At 36.1% G+C, this 26,075-nt stretch overlaps 1 protein-coding gene and 1 non-coding gene across 2 annotated transcripts; one reads left to right on the top strand and one right to left on the bottom strand.

Moving 5' to 3' along the window:
- The first annotated feature begins 13,365 nt into the window (after positions 1 to 13,365).
- LOC150037781 (uncharacterized) lies at positions 13,366 to 25,378 on the top strand. The gene is made up of 6 exons (XM_090311028.1): positions 13,366 to 13,374; positions 13,595 to 13,755; positions 18,571 to 18,691; positions 19,791 to 19,853; positions 23,877 to 24,578; positions 24,719 to 25,378. Exons 1-6 carry the CDS (start codon positions 13,366 to 13,368, stop codon positions 25,376 to 25,378), a joined length of 1,716 nt encoding a protein of 571 aa, XP_090167154.1.
- Positions 24,129 to 24,232, bottom strand: LOC120072447 (small nucleolar RNA R71). The gene has a single exon (XR_005480503.1). It is a non-coding gene; the product is annotated as a small nucleolar RNA R71 (small nucleolar RNA).
- Positions 25,379 to 26,075: the final 697 nt, after the last annotated feature.

Raw genomic sequence — 26,075 nt, 5'->3', positions numbered from 1 at the left:
TTTTTGAAGTAGGCTAGACAAAGGGAGTGCAATTTTGGAAGTCTTTAATCAACCTCCTGTAGAATCCTGCACTACCAAGAAAAGAGCACACTTCCCTAATGTTTTTAGGATAGGGAAGGTTAGCAATAACATTTATTTTTGCTTTATCTACTTTTATCCTTTTAGATGACACAAGATGTCCTAAAAAAATTCTTTGAGAAGCCATGAAGTGACATTTTTCATAATTCAGAACTAAATTAGTTTCTATCCATCTTTTTAAAGTCAAACTCAAATTATGTAATCAGTCTTCAAGAATTACCATACATAGTGAAATCATCCATAAAAATTTCTATGCACTTTTCTACATAATCGGAGAAAATACTCATCATATATCATCGAAATGTACTTAGGGCATTGCATAGCCCAAACAATATTCTCCTAAACACATATGTACCATAATTACATGTAAATCCGGTCTTTTCTTGATCTTGCTATTGGTGTTTGATAGAATCTTGAAAATCCATCGAGAAAACAAAAATACGGTTTCCCAACGAGCCATTCAACAATTTGATCAATGAAAGGAATAGAAAAGTGATCCTTTTTTGTTGCCTCATTTAGATTTATGAAATATATGCACATTCTGTAATAATTTTGTACCCTCATTGGAATCATCTCACCTTTATCAATTTTATAACTGTCATTCCGATTTTCTTTAGTATCACATGTATTGGACTTACCCAGTGGCTATCTGGAACTGGGTATATTATTCTGGCTTCATGGCGTTTGATAATTTCCTTATTAAACTATTTCTTTCATCGTTTGATTAAGTCTTCTTTGAGGTTGAATGTGTTGAGGTTAATGCCCTAAATCTCGTAGGGTCCTAACATTGCTGAACAAACTATTTATGTGATTAATAAAATATATGATATTTTATTCACTTTGTCTACAAAATATGTGATATTTTAGTTGCATTAACCACAAACTAATAAACTAACATCTAAGATTATCATTGTAATTTAAACATGTATGTGGAGACATACAGGTGGATCATGTTTAAGTGATAACCTAAATGGTCTGTAGTAGATGGATAAGGTTGGGTACCTTATCTTGGTGACACTACGAGTATGACCCGCTTTGTAGGTATTACAATTATTGTAAAGTGCTACAAATGATCTAATCCTAATCATTCATGTATTAGACATGCGTGTGGGGATATTCTATACAAAGAAGTTTGTATAACACTAGACCACAAAATGTTTAGTCTCATTATATAAGACCGTTCATTATAGAGACTTACATTTCACCAGGATGACCGTAGGTAACATGACCTGAATCCTGAGTGAGTTATGAACTCCTGCCTATGAGGGCGGTTCTTTGATTTGTATGGGTGAGAGTGGCCAGATCGCCAACTCAACAAGTCTACCATTTTGGGGATTCGTCTCATTGGGGAGCTGGGAATACAACTACATAAGATGGAATTCACTTCTTCCTTGAAGCAGGGGTAAGTACATAAATTGCTCCCTTAGGGGTTGATTCCAGGTCATGAAAAATGTGGTGCCACACCCTCTCCTGGTTTAAGAGGAGTTTAGTCATAGTGGGACTAGGATATATTGTTCATTAAAGGAATCAGTTGTACTTAAAGAGCTAGAAGTGACAATAGGGGCAAAACGATAATTTGACCTAGCTGTACTTACGAGAAATTTGTGAAGGGTTATTGTACTGTTGATTGGTTATATCCAATGGACACAAAAATATATCTGTAGTGCGAAGGGGCAACTGTCAGTCTTTAGTGGAGTGCTCGACAGTTAACGGATGGTGAACAATATAATTAAAGAGTTTAATTAATTATTCATGTACTGTTTGAGCTTCAAGCTATAGGTCCATAAGGTCCCCTTGGTAGCTCAAAAGAATTTGGAAGAGAATTAGCTTTTAGGTTAATTTGAATTGTTCAAATTAATAGAGGGATTTAATTATATATGATAAAATTAAAGTGTTTCAATTATATATAATATAATTGTGATAATATATTTGATACATTATAGTTTAATTGGAGCAAATAAATATTTGAATGAGATTCAAATATATTTTTTACAATGTGTTTCATAGTTGTTAAATTTAATATAAATATGATTTATATTAAATGCCATAAAATAGAGAAAAAAATTATAATTTATATTTTATGTGATATACAATATTAAAACTATAGGTTATATGTTATATTTGATATAACATATAATTTAATATAAATATAATATGATAAGTTAGTTATCATATTTACTTATATTTTATTATTATTTAAATAATAACTTCCCCATCTTTTCTCTCCAACCACTTTAGCAGGTGGTTATTTATTTTATGGTAAAAGGAATAAAAGAAAATTTTGTTTTTCTTCTTCGTTGGAAAATGATTGAGAACCTTTGCAGAAAAGTTCTGTGAGTTCTTGTGAGAGAATCCTTAATCTTCCTCCTCAATTCAAAATATCCCTCTTAACCAAAAAAGTCAGAGCCCAACACTCCTGGGTTCTCACCCCGAGAATATCAAGGACTCTTTGTAGTAGTATCCGGGTTACTGTTCGAGATTTATTGAAGAAGTTCTTCAAGAAGTTACTGAGTTCATGATTGTTCGAGGGATATGTGAAGAAAAAGGTTCTTCAAAGGTTATGTATCTTGAACCCTTTTTCTTGAGAAAGCATGATGTAGTTTAATGTAAATGCATATCTATTTATAAGTTTAGTGTAAATTATGTTTTCAATAATTAATGAAATTTGGACGATCCGCTTCCGCTCAAGGTTCTCCTCAAACGAGTTCCTTCAGGATGGTGGCCTTGGCTCCATTTTCTAAAACAATTCTGTGCATACAGAGTGAAGGGCTTATCCCCTTGATATCATCCAAAGTCCAATCGATTGCTTTTTTTGTAGATCTTCAATGTTTCCACTAATGTACATTCTTTAGAAGACATGAGTTCTTTAGAAATTATAACTGGAAAGACTTTTTCATCTCCAAGAAGACATACTTGAGGTGTGAAGGGAGAGCCTTAAGCTCGATCCCTTGTACCTGAGATTCATCGATATCCTTATTAGAAGAATTAACATTCAAGTCAAAATCTTTAGAAGTAAGCAAAAAATCTATTGAAGAGTCATCATCATCAAGATCAATGGAGGGGGAAACCAAACAGTCAAACTTTTCATCAATAGTTAACAATAATTCGTCAAACATATCACTTCTCCATCAAAGAGTCAAATACTCGGGAAATTTTTGGCATCATATATATTGAACGACTTTACTTCTCCATCAAATTCTATCGATAAAGACCCTTTATCTACATCAATTCTAGTTTTTACATTTTTCATGAAAGGTATTCCAAGTAAAATATTAAAAGTAGTGTAAGGTTCATCCATTTTCAAGATGTAAAAATCAAATGGAAAAATTAATTCGTCAACTCTCAACAAGACATCCTCAACTATGCCTAGAGGTTGTTTGTACGACCCATCGACTAATTGTATGCAAACATTAGTTTTTTTAGGCCATTCAATTTTAGGTCTTCATAAACACGGTAAGACATAATATTTATTGACACACCTAAATCTATCATATCATGAGTAATAATTCTATCTCCTAATTTTCATGGCAAGGTAAACATTCCTGGATCTCTACATTTTTTAGGCATGTCTTTCTTTAATAGAGCATATACATTTTTACTAACCATTACTCTCTTCTCTTCATTCCCTTTTCTTTTCTTAGTACACAAATCTTTTAAAAATTTAGCATACCTGGGTATTTGTTGAATAACATTAAGCAAAAGAATGTTTATTTCTACGGTTTTGAACATCTTGATAAGCTCTAAATCGGCATCTTCTACCTTAGGCCTCGCTAATCTACTAGGGAATGGTGCTTTAGCTATATACGATTCTACTTTAGGAGGAGAGTAATCATATACCTCGGGAAAAATGGAAGTTTCTTTTGGTTCACTTACCTTACTTTCTTGTTCATTTATTACATTTTCTTGCTTCTTTGGAGGTGATTGAACTCGGCTAGCTTCTTAAGAGGAAGAAGGAATTTCCTTCCCACTTCTAAGAGTTATGGCACTTACATTCGCATGTTCCAGTTGAGTAGGGAGCTTACTGGATGTTTTACTCTCAAGTTTGCTTACCATAGTTGCAAGCTGAGTGATTTGAGTGCCCAAGTTTGAGAAGCCTTGTTAAATCTCTTGTTGAAAGTATTTTTTGTCTTGTTGAAGAAGTTTCGTTTCTTGTTGGAGTTGGGTGTTGTCTTTTTGCAATTGGTAGACTGTTCAAATTTTAAGGAGTGGTCAGCAAGGGACTTCACAACGTCCTCTAGAGACATACCTGAGGAGGTTGAAGATGATGATTGGTTTCGGTTCTCGTATTTCCCTTGAGATCCCCATTTGAAATTGGGATGCTCTCTCCATCTTTAGTTATAAGTTTGCCCGTGGCGGTAATATTTCCTTTGAAATCCTCCAATGGCATTTACATGTGCTTGTGGACAAACCTTGGAAGTTTGTCCGACTACTCCACATGTTTTGACATGAGGAAGCCCTCCCTGAGCTACCTGAGTAAAAAGAGAAACAAGGTTAGATACTTGTGATCTTAATTCACTTACTTCACTAGATTGAGCAATAGTGTGATCGAGTGTCCTTGTCCCAAAATTCTGAAATTCTCCGCCATAGTAGATATGAGTTGACTTGCTTCGGTGGGCCTCTTGTCTGCAAAAGCCCCTCCAACAAAAACATTAATGTTGCTCCTCTCTAATGGAAACAAACCTGAATAAAAATATTGAATTAGATATTGTTTAGATATTTGGTGATGGGGAAATGAAGCACACAATTGATTGTATCTTTCCCAGTATTCGCAAAGAGATTATCCAACACTTTGCTTAATCCCATATATTTCTTTTCTTATATTATGAGCTTTAGATGTGAAAATCTTTTTTTTTCTAAAAATTTCCTTTTTAAACCGCTCCAAGTAGTAATGGAATCCACTGTAGGTAATATAGCTAATCTTTGGCCATATCCTTCAAGGAGAAGGGAAAGACCCTAAGATTGAGTTGCTCTTGTGTTACCCCGTGTGGGCGCGTTCCATCACATACTAGATGGAACTCCTTCACGTGTTTATGCGGGTGATCGTCGATTTACCCTTTGAATGTGGGTAGTAGATGCACAAGCCTCAATTATAGTTCAAACGGGATGGTCGTGTCTGAATATACGATACACAACGTTTGTTGTATAGTCTGGCTCCGCTAGTTCTCGCAAGGTTCTTTCCCTTGCTTCTCTAATGTTGTTTGGTTGAGTAGGTTCTTCTTCTTGATGCTCAAAAGCTTGCTCTTCAAATTCTTCTTCTTTTCCTCTCGTTCTTTCCTTTCAAAGTCACCTTTCCTCACAATCAATGTCTACAATCAAATCACAAAGTATACTCTGAGAGAAATGGGTCATGCATAAAAGGAAATGTAATCATACTAACTATTTTTAGGTTTATCATTTTTTTATTTTTTTTAAAAGGAATTGAAAATTCAAATTATCCAATTGCTCGATTCCCCAACAACGACACCAATTTGTTTGAGATAAAATCGGTGTCGTTAATTCAATTTAACCCAACATATAAAATTTATAAAGCTCAAACCACAATTAAAACTAACACGTAGTTATAACGAAAGTAAGAGGTTGATCCATAAGCAACATCTATTAATTGGCAAGATTTTGATTATTGAATTCCAAAATCTAACAAATGGAAAGGGAGGGGTGGGGGGTTGTTTATTTTAAAGAAACTAACTACAATCAAAGTAAAAGAAAGAAACAAAAACTTTTCTCTTTTTTTTTAGTAAAGAATTTATAGAGAGAGATTCTTGGGAAATCTTTATTAACTAGGTTCATTCTATCATTGATATTGAATAAATACATGAAAATTCAACCTACCATAATTCAATAAGGTAAAAACCCTAAAGACCCAGTTAGCTAATTAACATGTACAATATCAATTAGCCCTAATCTAAATAAAAAAAATACTTCAATTCAGCAAATTCATGTTCTTTTCTTGGATTTCATTAGAAACTAGGATTCTCATGATTATGACATTCAAGAAACACATTAGTGTAAATTTCAAGAACAATTGTTTGAATGCTCCAAATTAAGAAATTGAAGTATTAATTTCTGAAAGAAAGTCCTAATTAAAACAAGAAATCCTATTTTTTTCAACCTATCTTACTATTATGCAATAGTGCCAAGCAAAATTTGCATACAAGAAATTATTAGAATCAAGGCGTCAAATATTTTCCATTAATTTCTATTCAAATTCAATAAAAGAACATTCAAGAATGCAAAAAATTCAAGAAAATTACACAAAGATCTCAAGAATTTAAACCTAGACTAAAAATTTCCCAACAAAATTACTTACCTAGCCATAATTGGAGAAGTCTTGAAAGAATCCATTGAAAAATTGATAGAATCCATGAAACAATTCACAAAAAGACCTGTGAAGTTTACAATAACTCTCTCAAAACAAAAGAATTTTGTGGGTTTATCTCTCAATTTCGTTCTCAATTTCCCTCTCAATAAAAAAAAAAAAAATTGGAAAATCGAAGCTTTTAAATAACGAGGGTCGCAGCATTGTGACTCTAGCTCGACGCTGGCTCCAATGCTCGATTGTGCAATGTGCAAGAGTGTTTTATTTTTTTCCTTAAACTTCTAGAGCGTTGCAACACTGGATATGCGGTTGCGATGCTACCTCGTTTTTGCAGCAATTTAGTGTTCTCTGTCTTCTAGTGTCGAACTAGCATTGGAGTATGTTTTGGAAAGAGCATTGCGACGCTCCAAGTGGTGCTGAAGCATGGTAATTTATCAACTCCTTTTCTTCTTAGTTAATTCTTTTGTCTAATTTGATTCCCATTTGGCTTCAAACTTCTCGTATTGACTCCATTAGTGTCGGGATTAGAACTTTACCTATAAAATAGACATTTTAAGCAAACAATTAACATAGAATTGAGGGATTTAACACTAAGAACACAGATCTTTTCATGACCTATCACGCCTGAAATGAAATATTGTGCAACGAGGAGATATGATCATCACAATGATCGCCTCGGAGCAAAACATTGCTGATCAATTTATGAAAGCTCTCACGGCTAAAGTGTTCGAGGGTCTTCTAGAAAATTTGAAAGAGTAAACTAACATGCAACTGAAGAAATCAGAATCAGTAAGCACTCTAATTACACTTAATTTGAGTTTAAAAGCATGCATTGAAACTAATTCTAAAGGAGAGAGTTTCAATAACAAAATACCTTTGTTTGAACTCTACAATTCCAGCTTCTCTCCAGGAAGTGGATCTCCAAATTGATAGAAGACCAGCAAAATAATCTTCTCTACTACCCTCTAACTCAGATTGTGACGTGGAGACACAAATTGAGCTTAATGTTGTGAAGGGAATGAAAAGGGTTTGAGAGAAAGTGGAAAGATTTTGAATTTCTAGAAATTCAATTTTCCTCCATCCCAATTTTTCTATTATTATTTTTCAAATTAATTTTAATTTCATCAAAATAAAAATTAATAAAACTAAAAACATAATTTGAATTTTAAAATTGAAAAAATATCTAATTTAAAAAATTAATTAATTAAATAAAAATTTAATATCAAATATTAAATGAATCAAACACCTAATTGATACATGAATTCTATTCATGTAATTCAATATTTAAATCAATATTTAAATATTCTAATCTCTTCGAGTTCGTTCAATTTCAAAAAATTAAACGCTTTAATTATATCGAATAAAATTAATCAAACCCTAAATTGAATTTGAACACTTCGAATTCAAAACCCTAATTCCGATTTTGAATATTTCAAAACCATTCAATTCACTAATCCAAGATATAATTTTTACGAGCTAGTAGAGAGACCTTATGGACCTACAGATCATGAGCTCTAATGAGATTAATTGGCTAAACTCTTTAGACAGAATTAATCAATATTCATTACCTACCGAGACACACCACTATAGCTTGATAGTTGCACTCTCCTCACTGTAGATATATTTGTGTCCACTTTAACTGTAAACAGTAAGTCAATCCTTCACAGGCTTTTTGTGTTTACAACTAGGTCAAAATTATCATTTTACGCCCATAAATACTTCTTGCTCCTTAAGTTTTTATTGATCATCTGTTGAACAATTTGGTTTATAGTCCAACTAATAAACCATGACCCTCTCGATCATGAGAGGGCAGGGTCTCATTGTTCAAGACCAGAAATCAATACTTAAGAGAACAGCCTATCTGCTAACCCTAAGTCAGGTAGGAGTGAATTCCATCTTGCAAAATTATATCCTTAGCTATCTATCTGGTCTTATCCACAAAATGGGAGACTTATTAAGCAGTGCTATTGGACGACTCTCACCTATGCAAATTAAAGGATAATTCCGAATAAACAGGAGTTCATAGTTAGCTCAGGATTAAGATCGAGTTACCCTAGGTTATCGAAATTGAAATAGTCAATTTTAACAGTAAACAGTCGTTACAAAGAAAAGTGACTATCTATCTGGTCTTATGCAAAATCATTGCATAGAATGCCACCACTCTCATGTCTCCACAAGAATGATTTTGGGATCACATCATTTGTATCAGTATACAAAGTGGGCTGTATCCAATAGTGTCACTAGGATGAGGATGAGGTACCCTATCTCATCCATATACTTATAGACCATTTTGGCTATTTACTTAAAACTTAATCCACTTTTATGTCTCCACATAAAGTCAAAGTATACATATTATAGCCATAGATTTGTTTATAGGATTTTTATAATAGAATGCAATATCAATAACAATTTATTAAATGAAACACTCAATAATACTTTTATTGATAAATAAAATATGTTAACATTTATGAACTACGAGTTTTAGGACATTCCCAACAAAATCTAGGTCTGTGAGACCTGTACATTATACAATCTGGCCCAAGAGGGGTTTCTATTTATTGGTTGGACCATAAATAAATTCTTCATTAGAGGAACACTGGTACTTAAGAAGTCAGAGGTAACCCAAGGATAAAACAGTAATTTGACCCAGTTGGCGTTACGAACACTCGTGAAGGAATAACTTGCTATTATTGGTCTATATCTTTGGGCAAAGAAATATATCTGCAGTGAGAAGAGTGCAGCTGTGGGTCTTTAGTGGAGTGTACCTACAGTTGACGAATATTGATTAATTTGGTTAATGAGTTTCACCAATTAATCTCATATCTTTGGAGTTTCTGATCTGCAAGTCCACTAGGTCCCCTTGTTAGCTCACTAAAGGATATTAAAGAGGAATGATTTGAATTGTTCAAATCAAAATGAGGAAATTTTATATTAATGCGATCAATATGGATGTGATCTATAATTTAAATTAAGTTGGAGAGAAATATTTGAATGAGATTCAAATATTTAATTCAAACGATTTAGATTCGTAAATAACTTATCAATTAAATTAATAGAGAGATGGTGCAAATAAACATACGATGTTTATTTATGTTAATTAAATATATACGTTGAATTGGATTTAATGTATAGATGGTTGTTTAATTAATTTTCTAATTAATAAAATAAATGATATTTAATTAATTGAGCATAAGGGTAAATTACGAAAGACTTGGAGAAGGGGTTCCCCATATAAATTCTTCCTTATGGCCCTTTTAGGGCATGAATTATTTGGTGAATTTTAACCTAGCCACCAAAAGAAAATCATCTTTACTCTCTCTAAAGAAATTTCTCTATCTCTTCCTCTTTTAATAGTTGGATACCACCTATCCTTCTATTGGAATCCTAGAGAATAACAAGGTTATTCTTGTGGTAGTTTTCAAGATCGATTGAGGAGACATTTGTTTTTAAGATCGATTGAGGAAACGTTCGTTGGAAAACAGAGAGGATCTTTCTAGTAGCTTGGGAATATTCAAAGGTAAGAAATAGTTCTCCCTCTTAGTTTCCCTTCATTAAAGAAATATTTTAACATGTTTATCTTTCACGAGTTCTAATTTCTAACATTATTTTTGTTTATTCAAAAATCAATTTTTGGGATGCAATGCATTCACATACTTCTGCTCGGGATTCGATCCCTTTAGTGTCGTGTGTGGTTGACATGATTTGGTGCTTGATGAAATAGAGCCATATAGCCAACCGATCTTAGATGTCCAGGGGCGTAGGAAGCGAAATCCAGTTAACGAAAGCACCCACTTAGCTCCTGGTCCTCTCACCATCCTGAGAGTATCATTCACTTGCTCCTCAGATTGAGCTTACATCCTCATGAAGCTCTCTTCTTCATGCTCATCTGGGACGACATCCTCATGAAGCTATCTTTGTCGTGCTCATCTGGGATGAGGTAGAGAGAATTGATGGTGTTTGCAGAGAAATCCACTTCTACTTCTTTAACAATGGATATGTTCTTTTCAGGCTGCATCCTTAAGTAGAAGTCCCTCATAAGAGAAATGCTAGTGGGTGAGGGTTGTTTGCACAAGGTTTCCCATTCGTAGTGGGCCACCACTTAGGTTATAAATGGTAGTAGCTCTCTGACCATACCGAAGAATATGTTCTCTTCGAAGATCTCTCTTCTTCAAAATCTCCATCCTCTTGGCCAAGTCATCCTCTGTCTTATTGTCATCACTGGATAAAGAAATTACAATCCTTGAGGCATTCTTCATTCTCGACCTCATTGCCACGAACTACTCTTTTCTTTCCTCATCTCCCTTTTTACTTGCTCATCTTGTGACTCTCTTGAGAGCCACTTACTTAGGCACAGATTGCCTAACTTTCTCTTCTTGAACTTCTTCCACAGTTGTTGAGTCTTTCTACTCTTATTCCTCTGATCGCTACTCCCTGACGTTGTAAGCAAAGAGGTCATCAAACTCATTATCTTTCCTAATATGGGCCTTTCCCTCCCTTTGTTACAAGGGCTCTGGGGCCACATCAACTTCTTTAGGTTACTCGCGGTATGCGACCTCTGTTATCTGTTATGACCTGTTTGATGCTGCCGCATCATCCTGCTGCTTCTTTTTCTTCTCTTCTTCAACTCTCTGTCGATTCTAGAACCCTCTAACTCCATGTTTTTATTTCCTTTCCTGCTCAACCATGAATCGTTCCATATCTATTCTAATTTATCTTTTTGATCTTCTCTTTCTTTCCTCTCAACTTATTTTATTCTTTTCTCCTTCTCATCATCAGCAAGATCTTGTTTCAAGGCTCTCTCAACCTCCTCATAACGCTGATTTTCTCCGTATTGTTGCCTTCTTGTACTCTCTATACTAACAATCTGCCTAATCACTTCCCTTCATAACTCTAATGATAAAAGGCGTGTTAAGAGGAGTCTCCTTGCAACCTACATGTCAGACACATATGATGAAGAAGGATGAGAGGGTTTCTAGTTTTACCTTTCTCAATAGGAACAGTAGACACTCTAACTATACATGGTCGACACCCTCATCAGCAAAGACTTTTCGTCTCTCGACCCTTATTCTTCTGATCTTTTCCAAGAAAGCCTTAGACCGAACCCACAACTCTCTAAACTCCTGTATGGTCGGTTGTGAAGTTCAGCCTTCCTTCTCTACTTTGGCCCTCGGCATCGATTGGGCTTCCTTTGACTTAGGTGTATGTGTGGACCGCTCAGAGGTGGTCAATGTAAAATGTGTAGGAACTCTAAATTTATAGAACCAGTGAGCGGAAGCGGATCGTTTCAAACTCCATTGTGAAATAACACATACATTTGAAGTCAAACAGAAATGATTATGCATAAAGAATAAATTACAACTTGCTTCTTAAAATAAATATAAAGGATCGAGTGATAATACCTTTGAAGAACCCTTTCTTCACGTATTTTCCTCGATCAGTCACCAATGCGTCCAAACAACATGAATACAATGATCAACTGGAAGATCCTCGATCACCAGCGAGTAATACTCGATCCTCGATTCTCGAACAGAACTCGATACCACCACAAGGTTACCTTGGTATTCTCGGTGTTAGAATCTAGGAGTTGTGGGCTCTATATGATTTTGGATAGAGGGAAGGATGAGGTAAACAATTGAGTATGCAATCAAACGATCGTGTAGAAGAAGAAGTCTATCGTATAGACTTGATACTCGATTGTGTAGTCTCTTAAGCTATCCTCTAGCATACTCAGTGCTATTGCATAGACACTCGATTATTAATCCGATAGCGATTTTTGTGAGATTATTCGTTCAAATGATTTGGAAAACTATTTTTCCTTTTATCTCACAGTTACCATAAAATCGTGAATAACCACCCACTCAAGTTAGTTATTGAGAAAAAGAAATATTAATTATCATATAATTAATAAATTATAAATAAATACAATAACTAACTTATCATATTAAATTTATAACCTATAGTTTTAATATTGCATCATATGTAACATATAAACCATAGTTCTTTTTCTATTTTATAGCATTTAATATAAATTATATTTATATTAATTCCTCCAATCTAATAATGTATCAAATACATTATATAAATTATATTATATATAATTTAATTAATTTAATTATATCATATATAATTTAATTAATTTAATTATATCATATATAATCAAATTCTCTCTCGTTAATTTGAACACTTCAAACTAACCCAAAATCTGATTCTGAACTTGAATCCATTGAGCTACCAAGGGGACCTTATGGACCTATAGCCTAAAGCTTCAATGGTACGTGAATAACTGACTAAATTTTTTAATCACGATATCCACCACCCGTTAACTATCAGGCACTCCACTATAGACCGACAATTGCACTTTTCGTCCTACAGATATATTTTTGTGTCCATATCACAAATCAACAATGCGATGACCCTTCACAAACTGCTCGTAAGTACAGCTGGGCCAAATTATTGTTTTGCCCCTATAGTTACATCTAACTCTTTAAGTACCATTGATTCCTCTAATGTGGTCCCACTATGACTGATTCCCAAGAGATGGTGCGGCCACTATGTCCAAGACCCCGAATTAGCCCTTAAAGGAGCAATTTATCTACTTACCACTGCATCGGGGAAGAGTGAATTTCGTCTAATGAAGCTAAGTTCCTAACTCCCCAATCAGAAAAATGTCCAAAATGGTAGATTTGTTGAGTTGGCAATCTGGCCACTCTCACCCATACAAATAAAAGGACTGCCTTCATGAGCAGGAGTTCACAATTCACTCAAGATTTAGGTCATGTCACCTATAGTCATTCTACTAAAATGTAAGTGTCTATTATCAACGTAGTTATACAAAGAAACTAATTATTTCGTGGCCCGATCTTATACAAACTCCCCGTATAGGATACCCCTGCTCGCATGTCTCTACATGAATGATCAGGATTAGATCAATTGTAGCTCTTTACAAAGTATGTCGTATCTGTAGTGTCACCATGGATAAGGTACCATCTACTACATAACATTTAGGTTATTATTTAAACAAGGATCCACCTGTATGTCTCTACATACTTGTTTAAATTTACATAAAATAACCTCCGATGTTAGTTTATTGGATTGAGTAAATGCTTAGAAAATAACACTTACTTTATTAATAACAATATGTTTATATAGAGTTTAGAAACTATGAGATTACAAGGAGATTTAGGACATTATTCCCAACAGAACGAGGAGGCGACATTTGCTGCACCACCCACCGAGAAGCCTCAGACATCGACGTTATTCCTTGAAACGCTTGTTGAGCTCTCCTTCAGATATAAGTGTGGTCTCTTGATGGTGATTGATCTTTCTGGGAAGAACTTACAGTGGTCTTCATTGTTAATAGGGTGGATGACAAACGACAACTAAGATGAATATCAAAAAAAGATTAGAGCGGATGCAATCACTGTGGAGAGTGAGAGCGAGAGTGGACTTCACTTTGGGTAGGTCAAAAGTTAGGTGTGAATTTAATGAGGGAAAGTTAACCTATTTATAGATAGGTCAGGCCCACCCATTTTAAATGACATCATCGATCTCTAGGTTTTTCCTTCGATGTGGGCATATTACCTTTTCATTTTTTTATACTTCTCATTTTCTTAATTCATGCAAATTTTAGTAAGAAGTAAAAAAAAATTCATATAGCTAACTTTAATAAGTAAACTCCTAAGTAGCTTTCTAGGTCGAGATGTTCCCTATGGTCATATTAAATACCCTCTTCCTTAGACAAAACTTGGCTAGCTAGAGTTTATTTATTGGAGCAGATAGATCAAAAAAACTTATAACCTTTTTTTTTTATAAAATAATGAAATAAAATAAACATCTCTGTACCTAAGGATTGTTACTTACTCCAAATCGATAGGGAAAATGGAGGTTTTACCTTTGTTTACCATCTCGCCCCAGTAAGTCTTGATCTTTTGGCCGTTTACCTTGAAGACATTGTCATTTTATCCCTCAAGTCCATAGCACCATATTAGCTCTCAAAAAGAGCTATTATTCCTACCTTAATTTTGGTCCATTTCGGATTTTACATGTTTATTTCCTTATTCTGTAGGTACTAAGCGATCATGAGGTGAAATTGGTGATTTGAAGCCAAACAAGGTTAAATTGAGCAATTAAAATATTATTTAAACTTTCGGGCTTAAAAGGAATTAAGGCAACCAAATTACCATCGAGTACAGTCAACCATCGAGTTCTATCAACAAATTCCACCAAGAAAACACATATTGAGCACCGAGGAAGCGAGCAGCGAGTATCAAGTAGCAAGCAATGAATATTGAGTATCTGGCGGAACATTCCGCGTTGCAACGCTCTTGTTAAGCCTTGGTTCAACACTCACTCGACGCTGGAAGGCAGTAGCATCAAATGCAAGGCAGCGTTGTGACGCTCCGAAGTTAAATCAATAGAAATGTTGCAATGCACCTCAATGCTCAACACTCAACGCTGTAAGGCAGTGTGCTCAGTGTTGCAATGCCCTCTTTATGCGTTGCAACACTACGACAGTTGATGCAAAATTGACACCCACACGGCGCAAGCAAGCATTGAAACGCTACTTTGCAGTGTTGTGACACTACGAGCAGCCTATAAATACAACATTGATGTCCAGCAAACAAACAAGTAGAAAAAAAAGGGTTACAGCTGCCAAACATTTTCGTTTTCTAAATAAAGTGAATTATGAGAGTTTAGTTCAGTCTAAGAGAAATTGAAGCCAAATTCCCGATCGATCTACTTTAAAGTTAGCCTCGACTCATTCATCTGATGATTTTAATATGCCTTTTAGAGGCTAGGTAATTTTCTTGAGATAGTTTGTATGCCTTAATTCTTGAAGTTACTATTTAATTTATTCAATTATCGTGAACCCTTTGGTGGATTTGATTTATTAATCATAGAAATTTGATGAATTTTTCTGAGAAACTAATTTATTAAATTTCTTGTATGCAAAATCATTCTAGCCTGTGATAATTGAGTGATTAAGTTGCACATATTAGGATCACATGTTTAGGATCTAGACTTTTTCTGGCTAAATCCATGTATTTCCTAGTATAATCTTCCTAAATAAATTGCGCTATAAGATGTGGCTTTCAAGCTTGTAGTGTGTCTCGACAATTGAACCCTTTACTCAATGCCTTTCAGTTTTAACTCGTATGTCGTTATGAAGGAAAAGTTTAAAACTGATTTAGGGCTAATTTAGATTGTTATCAAAATTGGCTAATTGGGCTATTAGAATTTCTAATAGGTTGAGGGGTTCACATAATTGAATTAATTAGTAATTAATGATAGAAAATAAAAAGCATGCAAACTAATCCCAAGAACTTCCATTAATTTGATTCAATATCTTTTCTATTCTAACCTTTATTTATTCTTCTTTGTTTGGCCTTTAATTTATTTTGAAAACAAATCTAAAAAACCAAAACCCTTTTTTTACTTGGGATTCATTAATTGATCTAAGCTAATTCAACAGTCTCCTTATGGATTCAAACCCGGTCTTATCAGTTGGCTACGTTTGTGGTTTAAGTCTTGGATCGGTGAAAATAAATTATCTTTGCTTGGGCCAGGGCCGTTCACGACACGTTAGTCTCTAAGTCCGAACACACCATGCGAGTATATCTCATGAATCACGAACCATCCCGACCATCTCGACTTAAGTTTTCCTGGAAACAACCTTAGTCTAGAGTTAAATAACAATACTTGCTGCTCTTCCTCGGAGCTCCTCCGTTTCACTCAATTGTAACATTCTTTTGTCCCTAGCTTGCTACTCAATTCTAATATGCCTTATGTTTTATTTCCAAAGGCAGGTCGTAAGCTTAACCAAATATTATCTGATATGGCGACATTCCCAATGGACCTTTAAAAGCAGTTCTATGAACCCAAAGTGCCTCTTCTGATCTCAACAACCAATCTTTTCTTGATAGATCTACGATATTCTCGAGAATAATTTTGATCTCTCGATTTAAAAGCTTGACTAGACCATTAGTCTGTTGATGAGATGCTGTGACAATCCAGTGCTTCACATTGTATTTTTTAGGCAGACTTGCCATAGTTCTGTTGATGAAGTAGGTTTCTTCATCATTGATTAGGGCCCTCGGTGTTTCGTATCTGTAGAAATGATCTTTAGGAGAAAATTTTTTATTACCTTGGCATCATTAGAAGCAGCCGCCACTGCCTCTATCCATTTTGAAATGTACTTACCAAAAGAAGGATATAGGAATTCCGAAAGATGGTGAAAATGGCCTCATAAAGTCAATTCCCATACGTCAAAGATTTGAACCTCGAGGATGTAATTAATTGGCATCTCACTGTGGGCTGTCAAATTTCTTATCCTTTGACATTTCTCACATTCCTGAGTGAATTTATAGGCGTTTCTAAATAGTGTTGGCCAAAAGTACACACTGTGTAATACCTCAGCTACTGTTTTAGTTCTTGCAAATTGACCTCCACATGGAGCTTTCTGACATGCCTAAAGAATATCGGGCACTTCTTCTTTTGCAACACATCACCTTAAAATCTTGTCCAATCCTAGCATGAATAAATAAGGGTCATCCCAATAATAGTGCTTGAGATATGGAAAAACTTTTTCAATTTCTGACTTCATCTAATTGGCAAAGTCAACATACCACATCATATCGTTGATAGCTAGCAACTATTCACCGATAAAGGCATCTCTAACTTCAACTAATTTCTTAACCTTTCTTTTTCAAGTGTGATAAGTGATCGACTATTGGATTTTTCGTCACTTTTCTATCCAAAATTTCCAGGTCGAATACTTGCAAGAGCATAATCCATCTGATAGGTATTGGCTTTACATCCTTCTTTGTTAGGAAATATTTTCATGTCAAATGATTAGAGTGGACAATGACGTTGGTCCCTATTAGGTAGGACCTAAATTTCTCAATACCGAACACTATTGCAAGAAATTCCTTCTTTGTGGTTGTATAATTCTCTTGGGTCTCATTCATCATTTTTCTTGCATAATAAATCGAGTGAATAACCTCATCCTTCTTTGAGCTAGCAATGCTTCAATCGCTTAGTCACTGACGTCACACATTAGTTGAAATGGTAATGACTAATCAAGCTCTGCTATAATGGGCGCGGTTTTCATTGTTTCTTTTAAGTTCCTTGAATGCTTTTTCATACTATTGGTCGAAAAGAAACGGTCTATCAACTTCCAATAATCTGCACAAGAGTCTTGAAATGTGTGAGAAGTTCTTTACGAATCCTTTGTAAAGACCTGCATTGCCCAAAACATTTTCTCACATCTTTTACTGAAGTGGGAGCAAGAAGATTTGAGATGAGCTCAACCTCAGTTTCATCCACTTCTAATACCTATTATGATGCATTCTGTCACCATGAAGTGAACATTTTTCTCTATTCAGTACAAGATTAGTTTCTTCACATCGCTCCAATACTTGCTCCAAATACTCGAGGCAAACTCGAAATGTTTCAACATGAACAGAGAAGTCGCCCATGAAACTTCAACGATTCGCTCCACAAGGTCTGAGAATATTGCCATCATACAGTTTTAAAATTTGGTTGGAGCATTGCACAACGCAAATGGCATTCGCTTGAAATCGAAGGCCATAGGGGCATGTGAATAACATGTGAATATTATCTTACTTTGATACCCTAATACCCTGAGTATCTGTCTAAGAAGCAATAATACTCATTTCCTTCCCATTTATCCAGCATCTGATCAATAAATAACAATGGGAAGTGACCCTTTTTGGTGGCTTTGTTGAGTTTATGATAATCCATACATACTTGTTATCTAGTTTCTATTCTTGTTGGGATCAATTTGTTCTTCTTGTTGGTTAGTACAGTCAAATCCTCTTTCTTGGGCACACACTAGATTGGACTAACCTATGAGTTGTTGACAATAGGATAGAATAATCCAGCATCTAACCATTTAATGATCTCTTTATGCATAACCTTCTTTATATTCCGATTTGATCACCTTTTTTTTTCAACAAAATTATTTGCTCCTTTTTCAAGGTCGATTGGATGCATGAAGAATATGGGGCCAATCCTCTAATGTCAGCGATTATCCTTCTGGTTGCTTGCTTATGCTTTCTTAGAATTTGCAACAATAATTGCTCATTCTGCTCTGTTAGTTCTGCAACAATGATTATTGGCATTATGTTGTTCTGACCAAGATATGCTTATTTTAGATGTGAAAGTAGTGGTTTTAATTCGAGCTCAAGTGGTTCAATTCTTGATGGCTTCAGTGCTTTAGATGCTTTGTGCTCTACTTTTATGCTAGCTGTTACTCCTATTGCCGCGACCTCCTCTGTATTCTTTTCAATGTCTCCAAGACCTTCTTCCTATATTTCTCCAAGCACTAAACCCTACACATTAGAAAACGAAACATCAATATCTTCAATAAATGAACACTCATCCATATCTCCAAGATTTAATGCATTTAACGCATTAAAGGTCATCTTTTGATCATTGACTCTCATAGTTAATTCTTCTTTCTACGCATCAATCAGTGTTCTCCTTAAGAATGGTCGTCCCAAAATTAATGACACTTCTTTATCAGCTTTGCAGTCCAAAATTATGAAATCTGTAGGAAACACAAACTTGTCTACTTTGCTGAACACCTCTTCAATCTTCACTATTGATTTGGTAGTTGACATGTCGGCTAATTAAAGGGTCAGAATGGTTGATTATACATCCCCAATTCCTACCTGATTGAAAACATAGTAAGGCATCAAGTTGATATTTACTCTCAGATAACACAGTGCTCTGCCTAAACTTTCCCTCTAATCAAACATGAGATAGTAAAGCTTCCTGGATCTTTTAGTTTTGGCAGGATCTTATTGCTAACCAAAGCACTGTAGCACTCAGTTAGTGCGAGTTTATATTCTGGCAGTTTTCGCTTCTTGGATAGGATGTCATTTAGAAATTTCATGTAGTTGGGCATTTCCTCCAATGCTTGAACTAACAGAATGTTGATATGTAACTACTTCAAGATATCCAGAATCTTTTTAACAAGTGTGTTTTGATTTTCCTTTTGAAGTCTCTAAAGGAAGGGATTGGTGGTTTATATACCGACATTGTATTCTTTTCCTTTGCAACTAACGATGTCTTTCCTTCATCCTTCTTTATGTCTTTTTCATCTATTTTCTTCTTTTCTGCAACTGTAAGGGTCATTTCTTCCTTAGATTTGACATCGTTGATCTTTTCTCTTCACTATATTCTTGTTCTCTAGGAATTTTTCGTCCTTCATACTCTAGTCCACTTCCAAGTGTGACAACCTTGCACTGTTCCTTTCCATTCACTTTCGGAGCTTTTGTGCTATTGGGAAACATCCTTGGAGGTGTGCTTTGGATTACGCATAACAGTGTCATTTCTTGTCATATACTAGTTATTAGATCTACCATTGTAGGCTCTGGGGCATGTACTAGAAGTTGCACTCGCGGCTGTTGCCGTGGAGCTAGAGGGAATGCTGGTGAAGTTATCCTTATGCTTTATTGAGTTGTACTTGTACTGCTACTAGGTTTCGCCTATGCGAAGTTCGAGTGTGACGTCCCTCCTAGATTGTGGGTATTGAAATATGGATTCCAATGATCTTATGCCTTCTGATAACCTATATAACACACTGATTTAGAGTTATACATACATTCATTAGAAAAATGATTAGCAGTACAAAATTAAAAATTTGAGTTTGAGGTTCAACTTGAATAATTACCACTCTTTATTATCCAACAAAAGTTTGCAACATGTTTTGTATGACTGTCAATTATTGGTTCATGGATGTAAGTGTATCAACTTCTTGTATTTCATCTACTGTTTTTGTGGCTGAAGTGCATTCTGCATCTCCCCAATTTTGGTTATTATTTGTAATCGTATCCATAATTTCGTAGGCATTGTTCACAGACTTCTTTAGAAAAGATCCTCCCACTGATGCATTCACCATTGTTTTCGAGGCTTAGTTTAACCCATTATAAACTACTCCATCATGATGCATGTTGAAAGTCCGTGATGTGGGCATTTCCTGACCAACTTTTGGAATCTATTCCATGCTCCATCAACAGATTCAAATGGAGATTGCCTTAAGGCTACGATGTCACCTCTGAATTTGGCATTTTTGTCTAGTAGAAAATATTTTCTTAGAAATTTATACACAAGGTCATCCCATATGGTGATGGAGGTTGGAGGTAACGAGTCAAGCCATTCTTCAGTGTCTTCCTACAAAGAGTAGGGAAACAATTTACGTCTTAATGCATCTTTAAAAACACCATTAATGTGTAAAGAGCGACAAATTCTCATAAAAAATTTCAGATGTTTATAGGGGGCTTCATTAGGTAGGCCAACGAATTGACCAAATGAGTCCAACATTTGAAACATAAGAGGTTTTATTTCAAATGTGGATGCATCAATTGATGGATCTAGATGTCAGTGTCCAAGGTTTATATGCAGGAGTTTTGTAGTCTCTAATTACTCGATCTCTATCTTCTACGATGAAGATAGGATTTTTAGGGTTTGTAGTTTGTTGATGTTATAGTTGCAGTTGAGGTTGTGGATGTGATGGTGGGTGTTGGTCGTCATTCTGTTGTACCCCGTTGATGGAAGGGATAGGAGGATCATCTATAGAAGAGTAGTCCATTTGAATTTGCTGCACGAATGCAGCTTCAGCAAAACTTTCTTGCGCTCAACTCCTTTTGCTTCTGAAACTTTTGCCTTTACTTTTGTCTTCATTAGCAAAAGATCTTTTCTATTTCAGGATCTGGTTGAAAAGGGCAAGACCTTCTTCTTATGCATCAACTCCTCCTTGCAAAATAAACAGCAACAAAGAGTTAGATTTTTCTTGATATAGAGTCAATACAGTTGAATTGATCAATCACAGTCAATAATAAACTAAAAAATTCCTCTAGTTCCCAACAATGGTGTCAAAAACTTGATCGACCAAATGTATGAGAGGCAAAAATTATAGGTAATGAGGTTTCAATGCAAGCATACACTATCAATGAAGTAATAAACTTGGAGAATTCCAAGTGTTGAATCTCATAGGACTAGATTGATTTTAAAGTTGATTATGACTATGGGCCAACGAAACCAATGGAATGTTTATATTGTGGTAGGAGAGGGAAAAGATTAAAAACACTAAACAATGATGAACGAATAGGGGCAAACGATGTTTCAACCTTTCTGATGTTATGCCTTAGTGATGCGGCCACATCATACTAGGAAAATGACTTACACATGAACAGAAATCCACTCCAATTTGGTCTTGTGTCAAGTTCTTTAGGAGGTCTAAGCAACTAATTCCTAATGTTTCCACAGTTAGCTGGATCTTAGATTCGCTCAATTTCAGTTTTTTTATCCAATAGTGCTTCTTATTTCTGAAGTGACGTAATAGTCCTGTTTCTAGGCTATTAGCCCCATATCCCTTTATGACATCCATTTACACCCTAACCTTCTCAACACTAGAGCTCCACTAGATCACTTAATTAAGTAGCTTGATAACTTGTAGAAATATAAGTTATCTTTGCTCTTAAATTAAAACAATTGGTTTTTTTTTTTTAATGATAAACTCTCCTCATTTTTAATAGAGATGCATGGATTTACTTAAACAATAGCAATTTCATGTAAAAGAAGTTTATCACTAAAAATCACGGCACTAACGCATTACTTTGCAGGATTTCAATGCAAGAACGGACCATAACGCATTAGACAAGTGCCGCAGGAAACGTGCTAACACATGAGCCATGCGTCGGAGGGAATTCAATGCATAGAAGATCCATTGCTCTGGGTTGATTGTGTCACATCACCACTTGCAAGCATGGGCACCTGCAATAGGTGGCGTCTGAAAAGTTTCAGAGGTCAGGTGGCCAACCAGGGCATGAAGTTTAATGCTAACCAGGGAATAGACTTTAATGCAGCCCATCCTCTAAGTGGACGAGACCAACGCCTATAAATACTTGAAGATGCTCCAGAATTAAGAGTTCAGGCAATTAGAAGCTCCATACTCTCTGTAAATTTGTACACTTATTTTTAGTTTGTATAAGCTGTGCCGAGGTGTAAGACGATCGAAGGATTTGAGAACCACCACCACTGCCGCCCAGGGAGTGGAGAAAGTTATTCTTGAGAAAGATACTCAGTCCTTGGCTCTTTAAAGTGATTGTACACAACAAGATTGAGCCAAAAAACTACAAGAGATTGTATTCTTTGGCTTGACTCAGTTTCTCTCTTAATATTATTTCCATTTCATTTTGATTGAATATAGTTCTTTGTAAAGACTCATTGATCCTTTATAAAATTCATATATTTGATCATCACTTTTTGTTTATCTTCTGTTTATGTTGAAAGCATTAGTACTTCATGCATAAGTCTGTTCCAACGCCTAAACCAACTTGACAACTTGGTGAAAGCTTCTTTACTTAGTTGTTCGAAAGAATAGCTAAGCCGCATTAAGTAGAACGCCTAGTACAACTAGAGATAAACTTACTGGTGTTTCTTGTATTCTAAGTTAGATGCATTCACCCTAGAGATAGGCGTGTATGTTATTCACATTGAGAAGTGTTGAATGATGTCTAGCGCATGAACAGAAAGATAAGAAACCCATCCCATTTCATCTATATTACATCAGTTGTGTGCAATTATCTTTAACCGGCGCGTCCACCTACGTAAATTCCATTTTCACATGATCCTTGATTCTCCACTCAACTCTTTTGTATTGTCTTGCACAGGCATAGCATGTTAGTGTAAATAATACATCTTTCACATTTATTTAGGAAAAACCTCCTACTACAAGTACAACGCATAATCTGTGTTAGTGAAACTGAATACCTATGATCGACCTTGGACTTGCCAAGAACCTAGATTAGATTTATACTTGGGTTTAATCTAGGAAAACTTGAACGTTATTATAAGGAGTTGTGTGCCTTCTTTGCATAATACTAACGCCCCAATGCGTTGCATTCATTTAAACTCATCAAGGCAGAACGTAGCAATTAGACTTTATTCTTCCAATTTGTTTTACTTTATACACTCCTAAAGCATCTCACGATAGCATGCGAACAAGTTTTTGGCGCCATTGCCGCGGAATTTAGCAACAAGAACTAACCAGAAATTTTGTTCGTATTTGTTGTAGGGACACTTCAATTAAGGGAAGTATTACAAGCTATGCCCAGGCTTGTGAACGTGTATGAACAGGGAGAACACTCCTAAGTTCAGATACGACCTCGAGATTGAACGGACCTTCCGGCATAGGAATCAATCCAACCGTCGTCAAAGGTTGAGGCAATAGTTACTCAGAAAGCAAGAAAGGGAAAGAGCAATGGTGGAAGAACAACAAAATCAGAAACTGGCTCACGCTACACAGAACCCAATCCTGATGGCAAACAACAGCACGCGTCCTATGAGAGAATACACGTCCCCTGTGCTATATGATTTCTCTTCAGGAATCATATATCTGACGCCTGATGGAACCAGGCTTGAATTGAAATCTGTTATGCTTAAAATGCTCTAGACTATTGGGCAATTTGAGGGTAGCCGTGGCGAAGATCCTCGTGCTCATATGAAGCATTTCCTGGAAACGTGCAATTCCTTTGTGATTCCTGGAATCACACTAGAGGCAATCAGGCTCTCCTTGTTTCCCTATTCTTTGCGAAACGACGCAAAGCAATGGGTGAGTTCATTAGAGTCTGGGGAAATCACCATATGGGAAAAGTTGGTGGAAAAGTTTATGCAGAAATACTTCCCACCTACCACCAACGCGAAGAGGCGTCGGGAAATCATGAACTTTGAACAGGAAGACACTGAGACCTTGAGCAATGCATGGGAGCATTTCAAGGGCTTAGTCAAGAACTGCCCTAACCATAGACTACCTTTGACTATTCAGATGGAGACGTTTTATGGCGGACTAAATAGGGCATCACAGATGGCAGCAGACGTAGCAGCAACCAGAGGACTGATGGACAAATCATATACTGAAGCTAAAGAAATATTAGACCGCATTGCCAAACATAACATGGAGTGGGTAGATAACACATATGGTGGAAGAAATGGCAGGAGAAGAAGATCTCAGAACATTAACTCTATTGATGCCAACGCGATAGCCACGCTCCCTGCTCAAGTGGCTACCATGACCAGCTTTCTACAGAACATAACGCTAGGTAATGCACCAAACCAGCAGAAGGTGAATCAAGTGGAGGCGTTTGGGCAACCCATGGTAACCTGTGTGGGATGCGGAGATTTTCACTCATATGCTGAGTGTCCTCAAAACCCTCAGTCAGTATATTTCATCAAGAATAACCCATTTTCTAATACTTAACCCTGGATGGAGAAACCATCCGAATTTTTCTTGGACAGGAGGAAATCAGAGAGCACCACCTAGGCGCGAGCCATCAGCAAAGGAATGGACCGCCGCCTGTCTTTCAACAAACGCATCAACAAATGCATCAACAACATCAACAACATTTCAATAGAGGTGGCCACGCATCGACTTCTGGAACTCCACTGGAAAACCTATTGAAGGAATACATAGCCCAGAACGACGCAATGCTGAAGAGCCAGGCGTCATCAATCAGAAACCTGGATCTCCAGGTGGGGCAGATTGCAAGCGAGTTGAAAAGCAGGCAGCCAGGCATTCTACCTAGCAATACAGAGACACCTAGGAATAATAACGGGAAAGAGCAATGTCACGCAGTGACGTTGTGGAATGGAAGAGCCCTTGCAAAAAGAAAGATGAATCCAAGAAACAATAGTCCTTTGAAAGAACGCATTACATGTTCAATGGATCAGGAAGAGAGAACGCTAGAAAATATAAGCCATTCGGAAACCAGCACATCTAACGTGGGAAAGCAGGAGGTGCCTCTGAACTCACCATTCCCCAGGCATCTGATGAAGAAGAATGATAAAGATCAGTTCAAGCGATTTCTTGAGCTCCTAAAGCAGTTGCACATCAACATTCCACTCATAGAAGCTTTGGAGCAGATGCCAACATACGTGAAGTTTTTAAGGACATTTTGACGAAAAAGAGAAAAGTCAGTGAGAAGGAAGTAATAGCACTAACGCAGGAATGCAATGCGCTAGTAAGCAACAAGCTACCATAGAAGCAGAAGGACCAAGGGAGCTTCACAGTTCCTTGTTCAATAGGAGGATTAGATGTGGGTCATGCGCTGTACGACCTAGGAGCGAGCATCAATCTCATGCCCTTTCAGTTTTTAAAAAATTGAGGATTGGCAAGGCACAACCTACTTTTGTCACCCTTCAACTCGCTGGAGGGAACTTTGAAGGAATCTGAGCCGCCAAGTCTGAGTGAGCGGCAGACAAAACCAACGCGTCCTTCACTCGAACAACCATCTGAACTCGAATTAAAACAGTTACCCAGACATTTGAAATACGCTTTTCTTGGAACTAATAATACATTGCATGTTATCATTTCTGCTAATCTCACAAAGCCTAATAAAGATTCACTTTTGCAAATGTTGAAGAAATATAAACGCGCAATAGGGTGGATGCTTGCAGATATTCGTGGAATAAGTCCATCCTATTGTATGCATAAAATTAGGCTGGAGGAAGGGAAGACGGGGTCAATCGAGCCTCAAAGAAGGCTTAACCCCATTATGAAAGAAGTGGTAAAAAATGAGATTCTGAAATGGCTGGACGCGGGCGTTAAATTTATCCAATATCCGACAGCAGTTGGGTTAGTCCAGTTCAATGTGTT

The sequence above is a fragment of the Benincasa hispida genome, chromosome 2 (genome assembly GCF_027475165.1).
Source record: "Benincasa hispida cultivar pf3 chromosome 2, pf3_genome.v1.1, whole genome shotgun sequence".
NCBI classification, from domain to species: Eukaryota; Viridiplantae; Streptophyta; class Magnoliopsida; order Cucurbitales; family Cucurbitaceae; genus Benincasa; species Benincasa hispida.
This window is presented reverse-complemented; position numbering and strand designations above follow the sequence as displayed.